The sequence below is a fragment of the Musca domestica genome, unplaced genomic scaffold (assembly GCF_030504385.1).
Source record: "Musca domestica strain aabys unplaced genomic scaffold, Musca_domestica.polishedcontigs.V.1.1 55, whole genome shotgun sequence".
NCBI lineage: Eukaryota > Metazoa > Arthropoda > Insecta > Diptera > Muscidae > Musca > Musca domestica.
Window position 1 is genome coordinate 1,454,273 of NW_026712355.1, and position 24,878 is coordinate 1,479,150.

Sequence of the window (24,878 nt, forward strand, 5' to 3'; positions counted from 1 at the left end):
TAAATGACCATGCTGAAGGCTTCCAATGCCTTTCTCCTTGCATGCCGCTTTTAAAATACCATACGTTGCCATTTTTAATCTGAAGATTTTCCATTTCTGAATCAACGAAAACGTCAACTTAAATATCAACGGCATATCAAGTGAAATACCAACTAAACACTGCCACGGTTTTTGCTATTCATCGTAGGATGGTAGCAAACATAGAAGTTCATTTTGTAACGCCTGAAGATAGGCACTGAAATAAATACTTAATAATTTTTACAATAAAATAATAAAACTTTATAGCAAACATAAAAGGAATGAAAAATAATTTGGTGTTCTCTTCTACTGCTAGACAACTTTGGTCGAGTACCAAAATAGTATTTTTTTACAAAAGGATTATTTTTCTCACAACTTTAGTGTACATTTTACATGGAAAAGTCATTTTTTGGCTTCCATAGAATCTGTGTAAGGATTGTAGCTTCGATATATTAACCAATTTTCTGTTCTCGAACTTTCTGGTAAAAGATGAAGTTTTAGTCGATTTTCAATAAAACTTATTTAGTGAACCTTTTGAATTTCTGTGTTATATTGGTAGTTTAGGCGTTAAGTCAACTCCCGCAAAAATATTTTATGTGGGACCTACATTTTTTCATGTCCTTCCCTTTTTACGTAGGCTTAAGCAGAATTATTTACGGCTACATTAAGTTTTGACACTATGATCTGCGATAAACACCGAATCAAGGTAATATTTGGTAATTGTATCCTTCATTTTTTCACATTTCCCACAATTATAGTTCTTTACCCTTCACCATACATAGTATGGAGGGTATATTAAGTTCTTCGTTCCATTTGTAACTCATCGAAATAATAATTTTAGACATAACAAAGTATATATATTCTTGGTCAGCCTAAAATTCTAAGACGATTCCATCCGTTCGTCTGTTGTAATCACGCTAGAGTCAAAACGAATAAAGATAGGATGCTAAAATTTTGCACAGATCAGCTTTTCGTCTGCAGGCAGGTCAAGTTCGAAGATCGGTCCACGATATCGTATAGCCCCCTTTCAACGGTATCCCCGATATTCGGTATTTTTATGATTTTATCCACATTTTCCTGGAAGATTAAGGTCTATATAGGTCCACGATATCGTATATCCCCCATATAACGGTACCTCCCTGTTTTCGGTATTTTGATGATTTTAGCCACATTTTTCAATGAAATTGTCTAAAAATCCATACTAGAAGTTCTTTCCAAGGGAGTAACCCTGGAGGAGAAATGTCAACGATATCGTAATAGCCCACATACAACGGTAGCCCCCAATATTCGATATTTTACGATTTTATTGACATTATTCACCGGAGCTGTTTCAGGCCCAGGTCTTCGTATAGGGCCCATATATCAATCCCTCCATATATTCGGTATTTTGATGATTTTAGATACATTATTCACCGGATATTTTTTTTTTCAAGTTTCGTATTCGAATTTTGTAATGGCTTATGACCAAAGTTGCCTATGCAGATCCACGTCTTCGCATAGACTCCAATATAACGGCTGTATTCGGTATTTTTTAAAATTTTAACAGAATATTTTCTCCAATTTTCTTCAAATTACAAAGAAATATACATTAATAAATTTTCAAAAATATAAATTTATTGCCACACCTTCTATTCATTTTTAAAACAAATAAAAGACACATGAATACTTTACAGCCAAGACACCAACAAAAACACTAATGGAGGTAGATAAAGGCTTAGCAGGAAGGACGATGAAACACACATTTAAAGTCCACATAACATTGATTTCTTCACTTCTCCTACAGCTAGCTAGGTGATGAAAGGAACCTGAATATCAATAATGCCTGCGCCAGGATAAAATAGAAAAAGTAAGACTTTAAAATTAATATAAGAATATTATTAAAGGTAAATCAAAGTATTTGAAAATACTTTTGATATAGGGGGGGCAAAATCATGCATTTGATGATATCGAGACAAATTTTCGATTAAAATTGATTTCTGTGTGCCCATTTTAGATTAATAAAAATAGAAATAATGTTAAAAACAAATGCGAAAATTTCAATTAAATCATGGCTAAAATAGGCATATTCAAATTTATTTTGATGTCCAATGAGAGAATTTTGCCCCCCGGACAGGAGTAAAAATACAGCAGCTAATTGAAATGAAAGCCAGGGGGATGTTGCAAAATCGTACATTTGATATCGAAAAACATTTTTTATTTCGATATCGAATGATAGAATTTTGCCCCCCCTAGCCAATAATAAAAATGCAGCAGCTAATTGAAAAATCAAAGCCAGGATTAAAGTTTGGTTTTTTTAGTAGATTTTTTGTATTTATTATTTGTATTCATAATTGTTCTGGTTCATATATATATAACGCCAAAAGCACAAACAATCATTTATTTTTTGTTTTTGTTTCTTTGTATTTAGGTAAAGTTTTACTTTTAATACTTAAACAAGAGAGGAAAAAAGGGGGGAAGTAAAACAAAAAAAGTATATGTATAACATAACACACATTCACATTATTATTATTATTAATGATGAAATTCAAAAAAACAACAATATATATTTTTTTGGTGAGGAGGGTCGGATTGGTGGGACTAATACAAATCAAAAACAAAGCAGCAAACAGCAGATTTTGAAAGCAAAAAAATTATATATTAACAATTCGAAATAATAATACTTTTAGAAAATAAAAAGAAAAACAAATACAAAGAAAGGAGGGGGGAATGGTTACATTTTTTTTTTTCTTAAAATAAAATAAAAGAATAATAAGGTTAAGCAGAAAATTGTAGAATGGTAATTTGTCAAATAATGAAGCTGTGTTCAAAAGCGTTTTTCTGTTTTTTGTACAAAACAGGGGAAAACAGCAGTGAGCCTTGGTCCTTTTTTTTTATTGATTTATAAAAGAGTAATAATAATTTCCCACGTTTTTTATTTATTTTTTTCTATATATTATGATATTTTATATTTTTTAATTAAAACATTTAGATAATTAAGTAATTTGTTTTCCAAAGAAAGAAGAAGAAGGGAGTGAACAAAAACCCGCTTAAAGACGATTTAGTGAGAATAATAATAACAACATGGACAACTACACACCGTTACAACAACTAAGATAACGACAAAGAGAAATGGAGTTATTTGAAGAATGTAAGAGAGAGAATGACAAGCACCGCAACATGCACACACACACTACTCTAAGAGCGATATTTGTTTTTTTTTTTTTGTTTTCAAAGAGAGAATGTTACATTTCCTTAGATTTATCGTATTTGCTCTTTCCAATACTCTACATTAAGTCTAGAGAAATTATTGAAAATGTATTTTTTTAAGATAATCAAAATTTCTTTAAACTAAACATAAAGGATGCTGTTATTGAAAAGTTTGGAATACAAGAAATCTAAGTTCTATAAAGAAATTAAGAGATGGCTGATGTTGTGTGGGGACCATGGGAGAGGCAAACGTTTGTTTTCCCCTGGAATTTGTTTGGGGGGTTTTTATATCATTTACTGGCAGTTTTAGTTATTTTTAAGTAACGCCTTTTGAATAATAATTTTGATGTTTTAGAGGTGGTGGTACAAAAAAATCACAGCTTTCCACAAACAAAATAAAAGAAAAATAAGAAAAAAAAAAACAAAAGAAACTTAAAAATAGTCAACGACATAATTAAAGTAAAGGAAAAGGAGATGGTAAGGAGTGGATACAATATTACAATTTACGATTTTTAGTTTTAGAAATTAACCATTTTTTTTTTGTACAGGAATGTATGTCTTTTTTGTAAATGATTAATTTTGTCTTTTTTTTCAATTGTATATCAATTGTAAGGTATTTTTCGTTTGTAAGTAGTAATAGATCATAATAATAGTATACGTAAATATGTTTAAATATATGTATAACTGATTTTTTGCTTTTTTACTTTAAACTATTTTTGTTTTTTGTTTGTTTGTGTTATTGTTATTATTATTTGTAATATTTATATAATTTTTTTTAAACAACAAAAACGATTCTTTTTAGGTTTTCTTCTTTTTTTCAATATATATATAGTATAATGTATTTCTGCTATGTTGTTACCTTAAAACCTTTATTAATAATGCCTTTCAATAGTATTTGTTTTCTTATTTCCTTTTTTTAAGTTTTTTTTTTTGGTTGATTGGTTAGTTAGTTAAGTTGTTATATATCCCGTTTGTGTTATTGTGTTTAATAATATCGTTTTCATGAGTTATGTTTTTTTGGTTGGCTTAAAACCATATATGGAAATTAATTTGCTATTGCTAACAAATTTTAGTTATGGCCTCTGATGCATTCACATGCCTCTTCTCATTTGGCTTAATTATTAAACAAAACAATAACTTATTTGCATTAAGCGGGGGGAACAGACAAAACAGTGGGGTTATTATTATTGAACGGCATTTTTTCTTGCTTTGCATTTACTTGGTTGGTTATTGCTGCTGTTGTTGTTGTTTTTGTTATAATAATTACTTTTTTGACCATTTTATATTTTATTAATATTATTATTGTAAGCTAAATAAATTTATGCACACAAGAGGGGGGAGGAGGGAGGTGGTGGTTGGAGGAAAATAAAAATTATTGAAAGATACTTAATCGGCAAATTTACGGTTGACGTTACGTCCGAACAGGGCGTTACGTATTTCGGGTACCAATTGTTGTGAAATCAATTCCAAGCGGGATTCCAATGTGTTGGGTACCTGAAAACGAAAGGGAGAGAGAACGACAAGAAAGATTTTACTCATTTATTTCATACAATTCAATATAAAGCTAGTCTATAACAAAGCTAAATAAGTAAAAAAATACAAAACAAAAATTAACAACAGCGAATTAAAATCAGATATAATCCTTCCACCCCTAGTTGAGCAACAGTTAGAATATTAATGTCATGACAAAGGTGACAAAGTAAATATAACCTCAATCTTATAGAGGAGAGTATATAAAACTAATTTTCTCTGGACTGAAAGCTTTGGAAAAGTCAAAAGGGGCCGACTATAAGATACCCTACACCACTATGCATATTTAGTAAAGTTCCCGTAACAAAAGAATTTATTTGAAGTAGATCAAATAATGGCTAATATAAGCCAAAATGGAGTGGATTTCGGCCAAATGGCTTTTGAGCAGTTATAATTTGGTTTCAGAAGGAACTCATATCTGAGAGGCATATCCAAAACTGAATCGATTTTCACTAAATTTGACGGAGACATTTTAATCTTTTATACCAGATAACATTGCTACAGAGTGCATGATATCACTTCGAGAAGGATTATATTAAAGAAAATATGTATCGGAGTCGAGTTCCACAAAATGGAAACGTACGTTCCGAAATTCACTCCATTTGGGCCATTATTTGCACAATAAACCTGAAATCGGATGAAACATATATATGGGAGCTATAGCTATATCTGAACCGATTTTCTCCAGATTTGATGTACTTGCTTCTAGACTAAAATTGGTTCAATGTGCCAAAATTCAGGTCATTTGGACAGATATTGACCATTTGGTGCACAATTACCCAAAATCGGTTGAAGATATATATAAGAGCTATATCCAAATCTGAACCGATCTTGATAAAATTTGGCAGATATATTTCCGAGCTCTATAAGATATATGGTACCAAATATCATTGTTGTGGAATGCATGTTACGAATGTGAGGGACGTAAACACCAAATCGGATGAGCAATATGTATGGGGGCTATAGCTATATCTGAACCGATGTTCACCAAATTCGACATACTACTTTCTAGACTCAATCTGGTCGTAAGTGGCAAATTCCATCCCATTTGCGCTAATATTACACGTTTGGTGCATAATAAAGGTCAAATCGGAAGAAGCTGTATATGGGACCTATATCTAAATCTGAGCCGATCTCGATAATATTTGGAAGATGTATTTCTGGACTGTATCTGATATCTGGCACCAAATATCATTGTTGTGGAATGCATGTTACGAATGTGAGGGACGTAAACACCAAATCGGATGAACACTATGTATGGGAGCTATAGCTATATCTGAACCGATTTTCTCCAAATTTAATGCACTTGCTTCTAGACTAAATTCGGTTGGATGTGCCAAAATTCAGGTCATTCGGTGCACAATCAACCCGAAATCGGTTGAAGATATATATGGGAGCTACATCCAAATCTCAACTGATCTTGATAAAATTTGGCAGAGATATTTCCCAGCTCTATAAGATATCTGGTACCAAATATCATTGTTGTCGAATACATATTACGACTATGAGGGACTTAAACACCAAATCGGATGAACAATATGTATGGGGGCTATAGCTATATCTGAACCGATTGTCACCATATTTGTCATACTAGTTTCTAGACTCAATCTGGTCGTAAATGCCAAATTCCACCCCATTTGGGCTAATATTACACGTTTAGTGCATAATAAAGGGCAAATCGGACGAAGTTGTATATGGGAGCTATATCCAAATCTGCACCGATGTTGATAAAATTTTGCAGAGGTATTTCTATATATTTAATATATTTCCCCAAATATCGTTGTTACAGAATGCATATTTCGGCTGCGGAGGACAAATCTGATTAATAATATGTATGGGAGCTATAGTTATATCTACACCGATTTTCTCCAAATTTGATGTACTTGCCTCTAGACTGAATTCGGTGGGATGTACTAAAATTCAGGTCATTTGGACTTATATTTTCCATTTGGTCCACAATTAACACGAAATTGATTGAAGATATATATGTGAGATATATACAAATCTGATCCGATTATCACCAATTTCAATAGGGTTCGTCCTTGGGCCAAGCAAATATTGTTTGGAAAATTTTATCTCAATTGGATAATAAATGCGACCTGCATTTGGACGGACGGACGGACGGAGGGACTGACATGCATAAATCGACTCAGAATGTGATTGTATGAAGATCCACAAAAGTAACTATGGGTCTATCTAGTTTCCTTCCCCATGTTACAAACAAATGCACAAAGACATAATACCCATACCACTATGTGGTGTAGGGCATAAAAACTGAACTGACCGACGGGAATTAGGAAATTAAAAAATCGGAAACTTTAGACAATTACATATCTTTAAAAAATAACAACATTCAATGTTCGAAAGTCTCAGGAAAAGCTTCAAACCACTAATACATTTAGTCGAAAAACATCTTCTAATGTCTGAATACAATTTAGAATTGCAGATCATAACAGTCGAGTTTGATGTCTAAAAGTCTCCTCTTTTTGGTTCTGTGCCTCTATAATAAATTTAAGTAAATTAGGAAAATTGTGGAATCTGTTTAAGTCGTTTTTCGAACCCGAACGGTATCGTTATTTGGACAGAACAAAAAAATTGAAGAGATAGTTTACAATTGTTTAAGCCTATATTCACTGTTTATTCACTCACTTTTTATTATTTGATTGAACTGAATTGCTATTTTTAAAATCTTCAGAAATATTTAAGTCTGAAAAATCAAGTTCAACTAACACCCTCAGGCCGGTTTCTCTATGACGATACGAGAGTGATTTTGAGCAAAAGATACCATTCCAAATATAATTTTAAAATGTTTGTTTTAACTAAAAAATTCAAATATTTGAAAAACCTCACTTGGAATGGTATTTATTTTTTGGTATTCTTTTTCGTTTCGTCATAAAGAGACAGTCTCTTAATTTCATATTCAAAATAACACTCACCTTGATGCGACCATTCAGGGCAATCAATTCAATGCCACCACATGTATCGGCAGGCAAATAGTTGTCCGTATCAACATCAACACTAACGCCTTGGTTCATCATTTGCTTTTTGTATTCCTCAACGGCGGCTGGCAGAACTTCATTGACAAGACCAACATCAACTTGGCGGCAGCGCAAAATGACCGTGGGCTCCATGGTTTGGAACAAGGCTTGCAAAATCAACTTTTCCAAAACAACTTTGTATTCGGCTGGATTTTTGGTGACTTCACCCAAGCGGCGGCGGGCATCTTCCAAGACGCTGGCAACATGATCTTCACGTACTTTAAGGACCTATGGACATAGACAGAAAAAATAACAATAATCCAGCAATTGATGGTATTTCAAGTTTTGCATTTAAATGACTTACCTTCAAACGAGCTTGATTGAGCATGTTTGAAGATTGAATTTTCTTTTGCAATTCAACTTGTTTTTCCTTCTTTTCATAGTATTCCATGATCTTGAGACGTTGTTGTTGTACCAAACGACCCTTCTCAATGTTGAATTCTTCTTCGGCTTTGGCATCGATTTCTTCAGCCTTTTCATTGGCCTCTTGTTCGATGAAAGCCATCATGTGTTTGATCTGTAATTAAACATGGGATATTATAGCAAAATAATGGATTGTAATGAAATGGAATTACAAGGTAATTTTGGATACCTTTTGGGAGGAAGAAAAGGCGAGTTTAATAGGTTAGGTTGAATATCCATGATAGTTACAAGCATAACTTAATGAACCATTCTCATTGAACCCCAACTTTTCTTTTTAAGATCCAGTTTCACATTTTCCTTGTTTCTTCTTAGTTTTTATTGTCCTGATTTTGTAAACATTGGCGCATGTTGACAATTTAGGCCGGTTGAAGGCTACATAGTCTTCGGCATTAACACTTCTATGTGTTTAACATTATTATTTGCATTATATAATTCCATTTATGGCAAAGAGTAAAAAAAACTTTTCTTGTTGACACATCTCCACCACATCAAAGATTTACATTTTTACTTCAGTTTTGTCTTCAATAGTAAAAAAAGACCATAAAAATTCCCTTAACAACTACTCCCACCATCCCCCTATGGAAAACAACAACAAAGCATGAGTCTCTCCCTCTCTCTCTCAACAATTGCATACATTTCATTGCTGTCACTGATAACAGTATGTTAACGTTCAATGAGCGACTATTGCTATTTCACTCTCTCACACACAGAGAAACCTACATTTTGATCACATGACTTCTGTTAATGTTTTTTTCCTTCATTTGCAATCTTGGGATATATTTTTCTACTCTGTAAAACAAAATAACTATACAAAAACATACAAAAAAATCCAATAAGAATTTAAGTTTGGAGACAATGAACACTGAATTCCTATGCTACAAAAGATTCATGTTAGAGAAATAACACAAATTCTAGTAATTCAATTGTTGTTTGATTAATAAATGACAACAAATATTCACATGACATATCCCATGACTGCTGGGGCTAGTTACTTTTACGCCATCTTGCATTGTCAAAGAAAAAGCTTAACTTTTTTACAATTTGTTTTTTCATTGATAACTATTTTCCATTGACACTTTTCGTAAGGAACAATTGTGTTTCGTTTGATTTTTACTTCTTGGTATCCAAAAATCCTTATTTCGTTTCGTTTTGTGTATTTACCTGTTTTTGAACATCAGCGTCGCTTAAAGCCATTTTTGCAGTTTGTTCTGTTTTTCACTTTGTGGAGAAGAAAATTGGGAGGAAAAACAAACTTTCTGTTGGAAAATTCAGGCTGCTTCACACGCTTTCCTAAAACACACAATATTTATTAGATTTTCTTATCGTTCAGTTGCGAGAATTTTCAATGATTATTTGCACTAAAATTTTTGGAATATTCACTTGGAAAAAGTATGTGGTTGTGTGCGCCTCAAGTTACGTCGGTCTTGTACAAAAAATTTCTGACTTTTAACTTTCAAGTCAAGTGATTGGTAGTTGTAAATATCCCATCATGTGAAAGGGAAATTTTTGGTAATTTTGACATCTGGCTGTGTTTGGTGGGTAAAATACAACTCTGTGTGAAGTAGAAGCTTTGTTGCCAAGACACAGGGAATAGGTAGGGTTGCCGAGTTTATATTAATGCTATATGTTATTTAATAGCACACAAACGTTGCTAATTTTTTGCGTAGAGTTTTTAAAAGAAAAATCCATTTCTTTTTCTAATCATTAATATATTTTTCAGATGATATATTTTTATAAGGAAAGCTAAGCTATCTAGCTATTCTTTTAAACACATTTTTTGGATGTTTTGATAGAGAATTATTATCACGTTGGAGCTATTAAACGTGATAAAGAGCTCAAATGTAAACATGACCCAATAATGCTATTAGTTCGTATTGAATGAGCAAGGCAAGGCATTAATTTCTTTAAATCATTTTACTATTTTTATATAAAATTGAGGTTTTTATAAATATATGCAGATAATTAAATTACAAATATACTATAAGGATTTTGTGTACATCAATAATTTCTTCAAAACTTAACATAAAACATAGTCCCTCTCAATGTTATTATACACATTATTTTTATTGCAATTTTTTTCAAATTTGGGATTCTGGCACGTAAACGTGATTGACACCCAAAATCAATAAATTGTAATACAAGGTATATAATAATAGAGGGACTATTTAAGTATTAAGTTATTTATTTGTTTTTAACATTTCGTTTCCAAAACTCCAAGTGACGAAAATAGTTCCTTTTTAACGATGTTTATCGGCATGTTTCGAATATTTAGTACGTAGTTTCTTTAATTGTTGGGAGCTGGTCCTTTGTATTGGAGATTTGGCTCTATATGTAGCTCTGTAAATAAAAAAAAAAAAAAAATAAAAATGAATATATTTTAATTTAATATAGAATTTAAAAAAATTGAATGATTCCCGTTTTTAATACAAATAACATAAAGGCCAATTTATACCGAATTAGGCGTTTTTATAAAGAAATGTCATTTATTTGAGATATAATGTACCATGGTACAATGAAGAGAAGGTAGGCCAACTTTGAAAAAATTGCAAGTATAGAGGTCTACCTGTTTGGCTTGTAATGTCAGAATTAGTATAAAAACAATAAAAAAATCAAACAACTTGTTGCATTTATTTTGAATAAATGATTGAAAACCGCGAAAACTGAATGAAAGGTCAACAGTTCTTTTCAAAACCAGGTTCTATATATCTCTAAAGTATTATTTCTCTACATAAACTCAGATTTTGTCGATGCATACGATGAAATAAACATTTTGAAAACATCCGAATTTGAATGTTTTCTGAACAATTTTTTTGTTATTGAAAAGAAAACACATACATAAACAAATAAAGATGACATATTAAGCCAAGAAAATAAAAAAATTGAAATCATATGGTATCATAGCCCTGCCTTGATATCATTGTACCATGCAATGTACGAACTTTACAATTTAAACATTCGGTATAAATTTAAAAATTCCATTTTAAACACGTTTATACTTTTTACATAGAGTGGATATGAAATGTCATTTCCTAGAGTATACTTCAAATGAAATCGACTCTCATATTCAACGGTTTTAATTTGATGTATACATGGAATTGGCATTTGTAATTCACTGGAATTGTTAAGTGTGTACAGTGTTATATTCAGTGGTATCATGGAAAATGAAGAAGGTGACCTCAATTCAAATAAGCATATTCAACTTTGCTTTGTGAACATACAAAGGATTTATCAATATACATTTTGACTATGTTATGTTGTCAAAGGTATAGTATTTTTTTTATAAATTATAATGTGTAAATTTTGTCATTTCACATATGAATAATATTTGTTTTTTATATTACTCATGTATTTCACAACTGCAAGACGTTCCTGTTTCACACGATATGTGTGACTTCTACATATGGAAAATGTGACAATAAGCATTCCGCCTTATACAGCCCTAAACTGTAACCTGAAAGTTTTAAACACTTTTACATCGGCCACAAATCAGATGTTTTTCAATCATCATTGATGTTTCTTACTGAGAAAATTAAAAGTCAAGAAATTACAAATTATCATTAACTCAAATGACAAAATTGCTCACTTCACTCGTTCTCATTTACTGACATTTTATGAAAATCGAACATTTTGCAATAATTTGTACAATTTACTATTTAAATTTTAAAATATAAAGGCATATTAACTTACTCATTGCTGTTTCTCGTTTCCAACAATTCTCTGGCTGAATTCTTTGGCAAAGAAATGGTTTTTAAATTGTTCAGATATTTGCCAACAGTTTTAATTTCTTCTTCCAATTTCCAAACTAAAAAAAAATGTTATAAATAAATAAAAAATACAGAAAAAAAATTATAAAAATATTTTTAAACGAGGGGCGTATTTAGTAGTCACTTTCAAAATACTTAAAAATCATAATCATAAAAATAATAATCATTAAGGAAAGGACAAAAGTCGGACTGGTCCGACTATTAATACCTAATACAGGCATAGAAATACGAAGATAGGACAAGACAGAGTCAAAATTGGTCAAACTCTGTGAAAATACATCTGTTGTTATGGTATCATAATAGTTGTGTTCCAGTACTTTTTTAGTAGTAAAACTAGCAGAAGAGAGAACAGTTCGAAATGTCATTCTCAATTAGGTGTGCTCAAAAAATAAGGGAACGGAAAATTAGCAGAAATGCGATAAAATGTCAAAATTCCAAGAGTAAACAGTCCAAATCGGGCTGGTGAAACCTTACTGAAACGGACGCCAAAATTTAAAAAAAAATAGTATTGAAGACGATACGTTAAAATTAATAATCTATAATAATAATTAATAATCTGATTCATCATTCAGCCAGTTCTTTTCACTACTGGAATCATCCAAAAGTGTTCCATATTTTCCCTTTTTTTTTTGCACTACAAATATTAGTTTTTCTTAAGTTTTTAAGTTATCTTTTTTCTTTACATTTGTTGTGAGGCGCGAACATTGAAATGTATCAATACATTTTTCAACCTTGTTAGCCCTACCAATTAAATGTCAAATTTACAATTTGCACATTTTTGCTCGGCCAAATTCATGTAGCTAAAACAAGCAGAAATGTGCACCACTCAGCGCCATTTTTTTCTCGAGAGAGCTGCAAGTTTTGCTAGTTTTTGCAGTACGGGAACGCGTTGTAGCAGAATTAGTTCTAATTAGTACTAATTTGTAGGTTCTGGAACACAACTAATATATTTACCAGTGTTAACTGATTTAAAGCGCTAAGGCAATATGCAAATTCGTGGAAAGATCTATGGAATACAATTTTGAAACCACATTTTTATATTTTTCAAACTCTTATTTGTCATTTGTTTCTGTAATTGTGGTTTTTATATTAACATGCCACTGTCGTGAGCTGTTAAGGTGGGAATACATACAACGCTTATCTGACTGGCTTAAGTCATCGGCTGTCTTCTTCGGAAATGAACAAACGACCCTAGGGCCAAAATCGAACTAAGACAACCTAAAACTCCTTTGTTCATCTACGAAGAAGCCAGCCGATGAATTAAGCCGGCCAAATATGCGCTTTATGTATTTCTAGCCTTACTCTATGTATTGTAGATACAAACCATTTGCTCAAATTCATTTTGACTAGTCTTTACGATTTTTGGTCTTTGTCTAATACAGACATAGAAATATAAAGATAGGACAAAACAGTGTCAAAATATGGTAACCCTGTGAAAATACATCTGTTGTTATGATATCATAACAACATAGTTACCAATGTTATATGAAGAATATATATGGGAGCCATAGCTATATCTGAACCGATTTTCACCAAATTGGACACACAATATTCTAAGCTCAATTTGGTTTTTCGGGACACATTTCTTCCTATTTAGGCTAACGTTACACATTTGCACAATTAAGAGCAAATCGGGCGAAGATATATGAGGGAGCTTTATCTAAATTTTGACCGATTATCTCCAATTTCAATAGGGTTCGTCCTTGGACCAAACAGGGGCTATACGAAGACGTGGACATGCACACACAATTTTCTGTCATGGGCTGTAGTATTCATTACGAACTTCAAATTCGAAATTTAAAACAATTCCGATAAAAAATCTCGCTAAAACCATCAAAATACCGAATATCGGGAGGTTCCGTTATATGGGGGCTATACCTGCACACACAATTTTCTGACATAGGCTGTAGTATCCATTACGAACTTCAAATGTAAAATTTGAAACAATTTCGGTAAATAATGTCGCTAAGATCATCGAAAACACCGCATATCGGGAGGTACCGTTATATGGGGGCTATACGAAGACGTGGACCTACATGGCTCATTTTCAATACCAAAAGTCCTGCAGATAAAATACACATTTGTGTATATTTTTATCGACTTACTTAATTTCGTTCGGAAGCTAGAGTGATTTCCACAGACGGACGGACATTGAATTTTTCGACATAGAATTTTATGCTGATCAAGAAGATATATACTTCGTGGAGTCTAAAATGTCTATTTCGAGGTGTTACAAAGGAAATGACAAACTTAATATACCCTCCATAATATAATGGAGGGTATAAAAAGGAAAGTGATTGACGAATGTTTTCTCGGTATTTTTTAGGTATTTTAGGTATTTTAGGTTTAACCCTTGATAAGTCCGTATCCTTTGGGTTCTCTGTATTTTAGGCTTAACCCTTGAAGAGTCCGTATCCCTTGGGTTCTTGGTATTTTAGGTTTAACATTTGAAGAGTCCGTATCCCTTGGGTTCTCTCGGTGTTTAAACTATAGCGTAGGAATCTTTTGGGCCCTCACGAACATTAACCGGACATTAACTCTTCTTCTTCCAATGATTTATATTTGAACAAGTAATTTAAGTTTTGCATGATTCATCTCTGTTTACTACGCACAAATTGTTTTGTTTTGACAAATCAGCTGATTGCTTGCAAGTTTTTGCAGGGACTCGGTCTGTTTACTTTTCACTTTTTTTTGTTTTTGCAAAAGAGAATAAAACTACCTTACTCTCTCAGAAAGAAGTTGCTGGACAATTTTTGCAAGAAAAATAATCAGACACACCTAATAAGAGATGGAATTTAACAATAGGTTTATTTCATTCTAACAATAGGTCTATCTACATGTTATAGACAAATGCACAAAAACCATAGTAGAGGAATATAGGTAGACACTGCTGCTGGGACAATGAACTGTCAAACCAATTTTGGAATTGAACATTTTGAATAAAAACTTATTTAAATTTTTAAAATTTGTTGAAAAACGCGTATTATAATAAACTCCAAATCACTTCGTATAATAAAACATATAAAAATCTACTTATATTTGAAAAGACATTTATAAAAATTTTGACATATCAAGAGTTGTTCCGAAGCGTTAATGCACCTACCGGTATTCTTCTACCATGACAAAAATATAATGCCCTGCAATACATTGTGGTGTAAAAAAACATGGCATAACTTACCCTTCTCTTCGAGCATTTCCTCTGATTTGTTGCAGCACAATTGTAGTTTACATGAACAGCATTTTTTCAGCAATGGATCCTCACATAAATTTCCTCCAAAATCTCCTCCACATGGGTGTGGTAAACTGATATTAAGTATATCCAAAATTTCCTCCCGACGATCCCTTAATATCATATCCAATAGACGACCCGGCCATTTCTGTTCACCATAGGTCAATATCTTTTTATGTACATAGGCCAATTCGCAAAAGTCCAATGTTTTTATGCCCGAATGCAGCATTTTATAACAAATGGCGGAAAATTTACTTTTCGTATTGATGAAACGTGAACAGCAAAATTCCAGCTCTTGTTTACACTCTTCCATGATCTTTTTACGTTCCATTTCAAAACATAAACCTTGAAAGTTAGATTTGACATTGTCATTATTTGTATTTGGTCTAAAAGTATCCAAAGTCATTTTGGGTGAATGGACCTTGGCTTTAAGGTGTGTTGTTGTTGCCGCAGCTTCATCATCATGATGAGAGTTATTGTTTTCAGTTTCTGACATTTTCGAATATATTATATCCTTTGTATCTTTTTTCTTTGTTTGTCGATCAATATGATCTGGCACAGGGTTATTACCTTTTTTAAATACTCCTCCCCCCTCTGTTTCCTGTTGTAATTTATTATTCAATTCCTTTAGCGCCTTCACTTCATTGTCTCTCTCCTTGACCTGATTGATTAATTTTTGATTTTCCATTTGACACTGTTTCAGTTTGGCCAATTCATCTTCCAGTTGGCGCCTCAGGTCGTCAATGATCTTCTCATCGTCTCGGGAATTGATGGCACCCATGGCATTGACCAATTGCTGATTTTGCAAGTGTATGTTGCTGATATCTTCCACCAGTTTTCTGGCCTCACTCAGCTCATGAGCCGATCTCCTCAACTCATCTTTGTTTTCATTCAATTCGCCATCGAGATGTTCAACTCTTGTCAACATTTTGGATAATTTCTCATCCGCATCCTTTGTTGATTCTCTCAATTGGCAATTGTCCGATTTGAGCATTGCATTTTCTGCCTCAAGTTCTTGCAGACGTTTTAGGGCTTCACTACACATACCATCCCGCTGGGCCTTAATTTGATCCAGCTCATTTTGTAGTCGTAGTAGTTCTTCATTGTTGGCGGCGTCACCTCCACCGCGGCCCAACGTTTGTATTGCGTTTTCATATTCTTCTTTGCTACAACCTCGTCTTTTTAACTCCTTCGTGATTTCCTCCAGTGTTGCATGGGTAAAGAAGGCCAAATCGTCGATGAGATTTTGACATGTTTGGGTTTGATTGTCTTGTAAACCTTGCAATTTCAATGTTTGTAATTCCTGGATAACACCCTAGATTAGAGATGTATGAAAAATTAAATAAAGGTCGAAATTGTACTTTCCTTTTTTCTCATGGTAAAATAAGTGTGAGAGAAAAATGTCTGAAAAATGTCCTGAAAAATGTCTGAAAAATGTCCCTGAGAGAACAGCTTTGCCCAAAAATTGCGGCAACGGAAAAGTAGTAAACATGTCAAAATTAAAGCGGCTGGCTTATTTGGGAAAGTCAAAAGTCAACCTAAAACTACTTTGTTCCTCTACAAAGAAGACAGTCGATGACTTAAGCCAGTCAAAAAAGCGTTTTGTGTATTCTCACCTTTAGTTTGTATTCCTCAACAACAAAATCAATTGACGAACTGTCGATAACATTTTCACGAGATATCGAGTAGATATTGACGGTCTTTTAAATTATATATCGACGATCTATAGATTGGATATCAAGTAGGTATTGACGATCTGTTGATTACATATGGCCTGTTCCAGAACTGCAAGGATGTAAACGTTTTTACTACGATAACCGATTTTCCTTTTATGATATCGAAAAAAATTGCAAAGATGGTAGATTCTTGAAGGTTCTGGAACAGAGTAATATTGAGCAGCTATCGATTAGATAACTACGATAAATCGACTAGATATCGACGATCTATCGATTAGATATCGACGTTTTATCGATTAGCTAGCGATGAACTAAGGACTGGATATTGTAGTACTATCGACTACTTTTCGATAAGTTATTGACGAGCTATCAACAAAATATCGACGAACTATTGCGATTACTGAGAAGCGTTCGATTTGACATCGACGAACTATCAATTAGGTATCATCGTGCTTTTGACCAATTATCGATAAGCTATCGACGAGTTATTGAATTGATATCGACGATCTATGGATTTAGTATCAACAATCCATTAGTTATCGTGACGATCTAACGGCTGCTTATCGATTAGTTTTTGACGAGCCTTCGACAAATTATCGATATGATATCGATGGGGTAATTCAGTGATATGAACTATCGATTAGTTATTTACAGCTTTCGTTATCGTCGAGCTATTGATGAATTATCGATGAGTCCTCGATGAGCTATCGATAAGATAAAACGAGATATAGATAAGATATCGACTATCTATCGATTAGTTACCATGACGATCTATCGACTACTTATCGATAAGTTATTGAAGAGCTATTAACAAAATATCGACGAGCCATTTGCGAGATAGCGACTACTGACTGAAGTTATCGATTTGACGAACTATAAATTAGGTATCGTCGTGCTTTTACCAATTATCGACAAGTTATCGATTTGATATCGACAATATATTGATTTAATATCGACGAGTTATCGACTTGACATCAACGATCTATCAATTTGATATCGACGGTCTAAAAGTTATGGTGACGATCTCTCCACTGCTTATCGACAAGTTATTGACGAGGCTTCCACAAATTATGGAAGAACCATTGAAATTATATCAACGAGGTTGTACGGCGATATAAACTATCGATAAATTATTTACAAGCTTTCGATGAGAAATTAACAATTTATCGTATAGTTATCGTTGAACTATTGAAGAATTATCGATGAGCTATCGATAAGATAAAACGAGATATAGATAAGATATCGACGATCTATCGACTACTTATCGATAAGCCATTGACGAGATAGCGATTACTGAGAAGCTTTCGATTTGACATCGACGAACTATCAATTAGGTATCGTTCAATCAATTATCGATAAGATATCGACAATATATCGATTTGATATCGACAATCTATTGATTTGATATCCACGACTTATCGACTTGATATCGTTCTCTTCATTTGGTATCAACGATCTATCAATTTGATATCGACGATCTATAAGTTATCGTGACGATCTATCGACTGCTTATCGATAAGTTATTGACGAGGCTTCGACAAATTATCGAAGAGCCATCAATAAGATAAGGTAGTTCGGTGATGTGAACTACCGATGGCTTATTGACAAGTTTCGATTAGATATCAACGAGCTATTAGATTAGATATGTTCGCACAATCTTTGAGATCTTGGCATGAAGGAAAAAAACATGGAAAGATAAACCCATTAGATCCTCCAGTAGCTGTGAAGATTTTCTATACACCCACTTGTCGATAACTCGAAACAATTGCAAATTATTCTACTAGAAATTGAGCGCGATGAAAAGCTATAGCCCGGCCGCGTAGAAGATATCAATGAGCTTTAGCAGAACTACTGGCATATTATCGGCGAGTTATTGATGAGCTTGATGTACTATAACGGAGCCATATATGTGCTATCAACGATGTATCGACGTATGGCATAGCAAGTTGATGAAAAACATAGGTAAAGGCTAACATTAACAAAGACGAATTGCTTTTATAAGCGAATCGTTTTGCGCCACAGATTGTCAGACACAGCCATTGTGCTGTCATTTCACTTGAATCAGGGCATTTATCGTCGTCACTTCATTGGAACATTCCTCAATAGATCTGTATGTCTGGGCGGTGAGCTTGTTATATAACGATATTTCAACCAATATCTACATGAAAACGTATAAAATAAATGATATCGATGTCAATCGCAATATTGGAATATAAAACTATTGCTTTGTTCTACAACTGCAAGAAAGATTGGAACAACTCTAGTCTAGTAACTCGAGATTTTTTCCAGTGGTAGGTGTTTTTACCCTGATTCCCGGAAACTATATCTTGAGGGACGTACTCGGCACCCTGGGCTAGAAGCGGATCTCTCCCGATATTTAGGCATTTAGGCATCGTTGGAAGCTTATGAAAATACATATCCAACAAGTGGTCACATTTAAAGCGGTTCGGAAGTTATAGTCAAATTATAGAGTTTTTGAACCCGGATTTTTTATTAAACCCCCAAAAAACTGAAGAGTTTTTACTAAACTAGAGTTAAGTCGAAAGTTTTTACTGCAATAGCCGATTTTTTCTTTATGATATCGAAAAAAATTCCAAGTCTAGTAGAATCTTGCAAGTCCTGGAACAGGGCTTATATAAAAAAACATATTTCAATCGTTTTTCTATTCTACAAAACTGAATCAAAAATAATACCTTTTATAGTTTTTAACAACGAGTAAATTTATTTGATTTGAAAGGAAGATTTATACAATCTAATTTGCACTCAATTTCCTTTCCCAGAAACTATGAATTACCCAGTATTCTTTCATATCGAATCTCGATCGTCTTCTTCCTCTTCTTTGCAATTTAAGGCACATTTAATGTTAAAACAGTAACCCATTTCTCTTATGCGTTTCGCTTTGTACTACATTTGGTATACAATTTAAATTTCATCGTTATTGATATGTATATACATATGTAAGCATGTATGTGCCCATATGTAACTTAAACTTACCATTAATTGTTTATATTGACAATCATAATCATGCAAAGCCATATTCCGTTTAGCCAACTCTTTGTGCAGACAGTCGATTTCCATCTGTTGGACCTCTGCTTTTTGTAATTGACATTTACAAAAGATCAATTCATTTTGAAGATCTTTCAACTGTTCCTAGAAGAAGAGGAGAGCATTAACGGCAATGATACATGGCGAGTGTGGCGTCGTGGTATGACATATTTGGTGACACATAAGAGAGAGAGACAGAGAGAGAGAGAAAGAAAGAGAAGTCAGAGCCGCTCTCGATTCCTGACGCCGTTTTCCCTTATAATTTTACATTAAAATTCATATCAGATTTCTGGTTAAGAGAAATATTTAGATATAGGAAGTTGTACAGGATTGCCGACTTGTTTCGCAAGTTATGACAGGTATAAGCATTGTGAACCTTTGTGGGTGAGGTATCAGAAGGGGTTGGCAGATATATATCATATTCACAACATATTTTGTGTTTAAATATTTGGATGAAGAGAGTTGGATGCTTATTTCGGATTTTAAAATCGTTTTGGTTATTCAAAACTTTGACCCTTTGTGGGGGAGGTAACAGAAGGAATGGTCCGTCCACTACCATGTTTATGAAACATCTTGTGTTGATGGATAAATTTAGAGTCTGAATGGAATCGGATGTTAATTTCAAGTTTTATGGGCTTCATGGATATTCAAAATTTTGGCCCTTTGTGGAGGGGTACCAGAAGGAATGATAGATATATCTTCATAGCAGATCTTGTGTTAGTAGAAATAATGGGATGTGTAAAATATGAAGAGAACCGGATGCTTATTTCGGATTTTATAATCGTTTTGGTTATTCAAATGTTGACCCTTTGTGGGGAAGGTACCAGAAGGAATGGTCCGATCACTACCATTTTTATGAAAGATCTTGTGTTGATGGAAATATTGAGACGCACCAAGTCTGAATGGAATCGGATGTTTATTCCGTGTCTTATGAGCTTCTTGGATATTCAAAATTTTGACCCTCTGTGGGGGAGGTATCAGAAGGAATGTACCGATATATTCCATCTTCACACCAGACCTTGGGTTAATAAAAATATTGTGATGTGTGCAATTTGAAGGGAACTAAATGTTTATTTCGGATTTTATGATCGTTTTGGTTATTCAAAACTTCGACCCTCTGTGGGGGAGGTACCAGAAGGAATGATCCGATCTTTACCATCATTATAACAGATCTTGTGTTACCGGAAATATTGGGATGTGCCAAGTTTGTATGGAATCGGATGTTTGTTCCGTGTCTTATGAGCTTCATGAATATTTAAAATTTTGACCCTTTGTGGGGAAGATACCAGAACTTTGGATTAATAAAAATACTGTGATGTGTGTAATTTGAAGATGATTGGACACATACATCACATTTTAGAAGAGTTTTAATTATTCCAAATTTTGACCCTTTGTGGAAAGGTACTTGTTGGAGTGCTCCGATATTGTCCATTTTCGCACCTAACCTAGCACTGATGAAAATATTAGGATATGCAAAGCTGGAGCAAAATCGGATTATCCTTTCTCTTTCTATGCAGTGAATTATTTTCTTTGAAAATTTTGAAATTTTGTGGGGGAGGTACCAGAAGGAGTGGACCGATATTGCCCATCTTCGAACTCTATCCAAATTCGATAATAATATTATGATGTAATAAGTTTGAATCAAACAGACGGACGGACACCGCTAAATCGACTGTAAATGTCCTGAAACGGATTTCATTAAAAGACACCTAGGGTCTAAGACCGTTATTTCGATGAAGCAAGTTTTGAGGGACTGAGGGTATAACAATTATAGTATTACTTACCTTAAGACATTGTTCTCGCAGGCCAATTTGGTGCAGCTCATTTTTATAGTAAGTATGCCACTTCTCCATTTCGCCTTCCATTTCGCGAATGTAACTACCCTGGGCTTCCAAATTCGTGTGTAGAGCATTATTGGTTTTCTCTTTTTCCTTGGTACGATTTTGCAATTCCGCAACTGTCCTCTCTAAGCCCTGCAACGCCTTACACTTGTTTCGCAAAGCATTACGCTCCTCAATTATTATCTTGATATTTTTGGCGTCCTCATCGCTTATTGTACTGGGTTTTTGTTTTTCCATTTTATTCCTTAGATAATCATCTTCAATGCCACGCAAAAGTTTACACTCCTTGCGCAAGGCGTTGATTTCCTTATGCAAATATTTAATATCATCGGATGTTTCATTATCCACGGATATCTCCTGCAGGGTGGCACGCAGTGAAAGCTTTTCTATCAAACGCCTAAGATAATTATTTTCAGCTCGAATTATTTCGTGGGCCTTGTGAAGATTTTCCATTTTCTGGTGGATTTGTAACATTTCGTTTTCTTCATTTTTATTTAGTTTTCCATTTGCGGTGAGCTGTTGTATTTTATTAAAGAAATCTTTCGCCGCATTGGAATCTACTTTGGAATTGAGTACTTCTTTGATTTTAGAATTTTCAATATTACTGGTCTTCAGGCGTTCATTGGAAATGTGCAATTGCTTTTCCAAGGACTCTTTGGCATTCACAAGCCTTTGGTAATCGGCCAGGTGTATGTTGGCACATTGCAGCAAACTGTCACCGGCTGATAAATTTGGTAGTTGTTGTTGTTGTTGTGGCATCTAGAGTGAAGAGGAAGTAAAATGGTTTTCATAGATAGAAAGAAATAAGCAAAATATGCAAAGAGTTCTCCTGATACCCCATTCGTAGGGAAAAGAAAATTTCATCTGAATCGGATAATAAATGCGACCTGCATTTTGTTCACAATGGACAGACGGACTGACATGCATTTGTCGATTCAGAAAGTGATTCTATGAAGATCTTCAAAAGTAACAATGGGTCTATGTCGCATCTTTCTCCATGTTACAAACAAATGCGCGAGACATAATACCCATACCACTATGTGGTGTAGGGTATAAATAATATTCTACCCGTAGAAGACTTTCAAAAGTCTTTTTTCCACCCAATCCATCAAATTTTCTGTTGCCTTGAAAATATCTTAAAAATGTCTTCTGTCTATAGAAAACTCCCTCGCATAAAGATTCCCTTGATCAAGTCGTCCATGAAAACTCCACTATCAGCCATAAAGACGTCCTCCTCAGTCCGTACTCATAAAGAATTCCCTTTCCTTATTTATAATGAATTCAAAAGTCTAATTTCAAAGTCTAATTTCTCAGGTCATTTATAGACTCCCTACTCAGCTCGTCTATAAAGAACCAATTGTCAATTTGTAATTTTAGACTTCCTTGCCATCTCTTAAAGGTTACTTTCCTATCTCGTTCATATACTCGGTTTTCAGCTCGCTTATAAACTCCCTGGTCTTTAAGACTGCGGTCTTATCTTTTCTATAAAAAAACTCCCTTTCGAAGTCGTCTGTAACCTCCAAGCTCGCCTATATAATACCATTCACGCTCGTCTATACTGCCTTTATTTTTTGTTAAAACTCCTCTTTCAGCTACTCTACAGACTCCCTTTCCGGCTCGTCTCTAGACCCCCTTTCCGGTTCGTCTATAGGCTCCCTTTCCGGCTCGTCTATTGACTCCCTCCCTAGCTCGTTAATAAAAACTTCCTTCCGGGCTCGTGTATTTAGACTTCTCTAAGAAACTGCGGTCTTATCTTTTCTATAAAAACTCCCTTTCGAAGTCCTCTGTAGCCTCCCAGCTTGTCTATGCAATCCTATTCCGGCTCGCCTATAGACTGCCTTTATTTGTTATTAACTAACTCCTTTTTCAGCTACTTTACAGACTCCCTTTCCGGCTCGTCTTTAGAATCCCTTTCCGGCTCGTTAATAACAACTTCCTTCCTGGCTTGTTTATTAAGACTTCTCTTTAAGCTGATTTACAGACTTACTTCCTTTACCAACTCGACTGTAGACAATTTCTCAGCTTGTTCTCACTTCCTTTTTCACCTCGTCTATGTTAGCATCCTGATTAGCTCGTTAGTTCGTTTAATAAAATTCCTATTTTACCTCAGCTATAAAGACGCGCATATTGGCTCGCCCTTTCTTCCCCCATTCCTTTTTCACCTCGTCTATATTTACATCCTGATTAGCTCGATAGTTTGTTTAATAAGATTACTATTTCACCTCAGCTATAAAAACGCTCATCTTTGTCAATAAAGTCTGCCTTTTCAACTCATCTTCTAAGACACCCCTTTTCATTACCTGCAACCCTTTGGAGAATATAAAGTGGAACTTGCACACAAATTGTTCTTACCTCGACCCTTATACCCGAAGCATTATCGTTCTTGGATAATTTTGATTTAAGACTATGATCAGTGGTGTGAGCTGACAGTACTTCGTGGGTATTAGAGATTTCAGGCTTTTTGATGTGTGATTGACTTGTAGCATTACTTTGTGAAGATTTCACACCGCTTCCAGGTTTATCAACAATATTTTTAGCTTTAACTGCCAAACTTTTGGATTTACTGGCTTCTTCTTCTTCTTTATTTCGAGACAAGATGCTCTTGGCAGTGACTTTTTCAATTATAGACTGTTGCCTTTCATTTTCCGTGTGCTCCTTAACCTATGGGAAAACTAGAATATTATCTAAAACTCTATATTGGAAGTCTCAAATCTGTTATTCCCACCGGTAATTTACATGCCACTAAATCTTCTAGATATTTTGATTGTTTCGTCTGATCTCTTGCCCAGGAACGATAGTCCAGCGATGATTCATAGGTTTTTAGTTTGACACAAGCTTTCTTACATTCATTTTCGGGCATTTCATTCATAAAAGATACGGGGAAAAAATCTTTTTGCGTGGAAAAGGCCATAGTCTGCAGAGTTGGCAGAAGGAAGACGGAGACGACAAAATAGATTGAGTGCGTTGTAGAAGAGAATTTGGAATTTATTTTTATCCCACTCTCAATTACACCAAGCCAGGAAGACAAGGAGGTACTGTACTATCGAAAATCTTAAAATACAATACTTTCAGTTTTGGGAAATGTTATTTTTTTGTAATTTTTCATTTGAAAGAACCGCAAAAAGTTA

The 24,878-nt window shown here is 34.0% G+C and overlaps 2 protein-coding genes across 2 annotated transcripts; both read right to left on the reverse strand.

The window, feature by feature from the left end:
* Positions 1 to 1,610: 1,610 nt before the first annotated feature.
* On the reverse strand, positions 1,611 to 9,697 carry LOC131805391 (V-type proton ATPase subunit E-like). Its single transcript, XM_059128506.1, has 5 exons — positions 9,576 to 9,697; positions 9,357 to 9,485; positions 8,077 to 8,289; positions 7,671 to 8,000; positions 1,611 to 4,698 (listed from the first exon to the last, which is right to left on the reverse strand). Exons 2-5 carry the CDS (start codon positions 9,387 to 9,389, stop codon positions 4,591 to 4,593), a joined length of 684 nt encoding a protein of 227 aa, XP_058984489.1. The 5' UTR covers positions 9,390 to 9,485; positions 9,576 to 9,697; the 3' UTR covers positions 1,611 to 4,590.
* Positions 9,698 to 10,090: 393 nt separating this feature from the next.
* On the reverse strand, positions 10,091 to 24,860 carry LOC131805432 (myosin-1-like). Its single transcript, XM_059128579.1, has 8 exons — positions 24,476 to 24,860; positions 24,103 to 24,411; positions 21,694 to 22,509; positions 19,859 to 20,014; positions 15,759 to 16,503; positions 15,138 to 15,533; positions 11,883 to 11,997; positions 10,091 to 10,532 (listed from the first exon to the last, which is right to left on the reverse strand). Exons 1-8 carry the CDS (start codon positions 24,659 to 24,661, stop codon positions 10,433 to 10,435), a joined length of 2,823 nt encoding a protein of 940 aa, XP_058984562.1. The 5' UTR covers positions 24,662 to 24,860; the 3' UTR covers positions 10,091 to 10,432.
* Between the last annotated feature and the right edge of the window lie 18 nt (positions 24,861 to 24,878).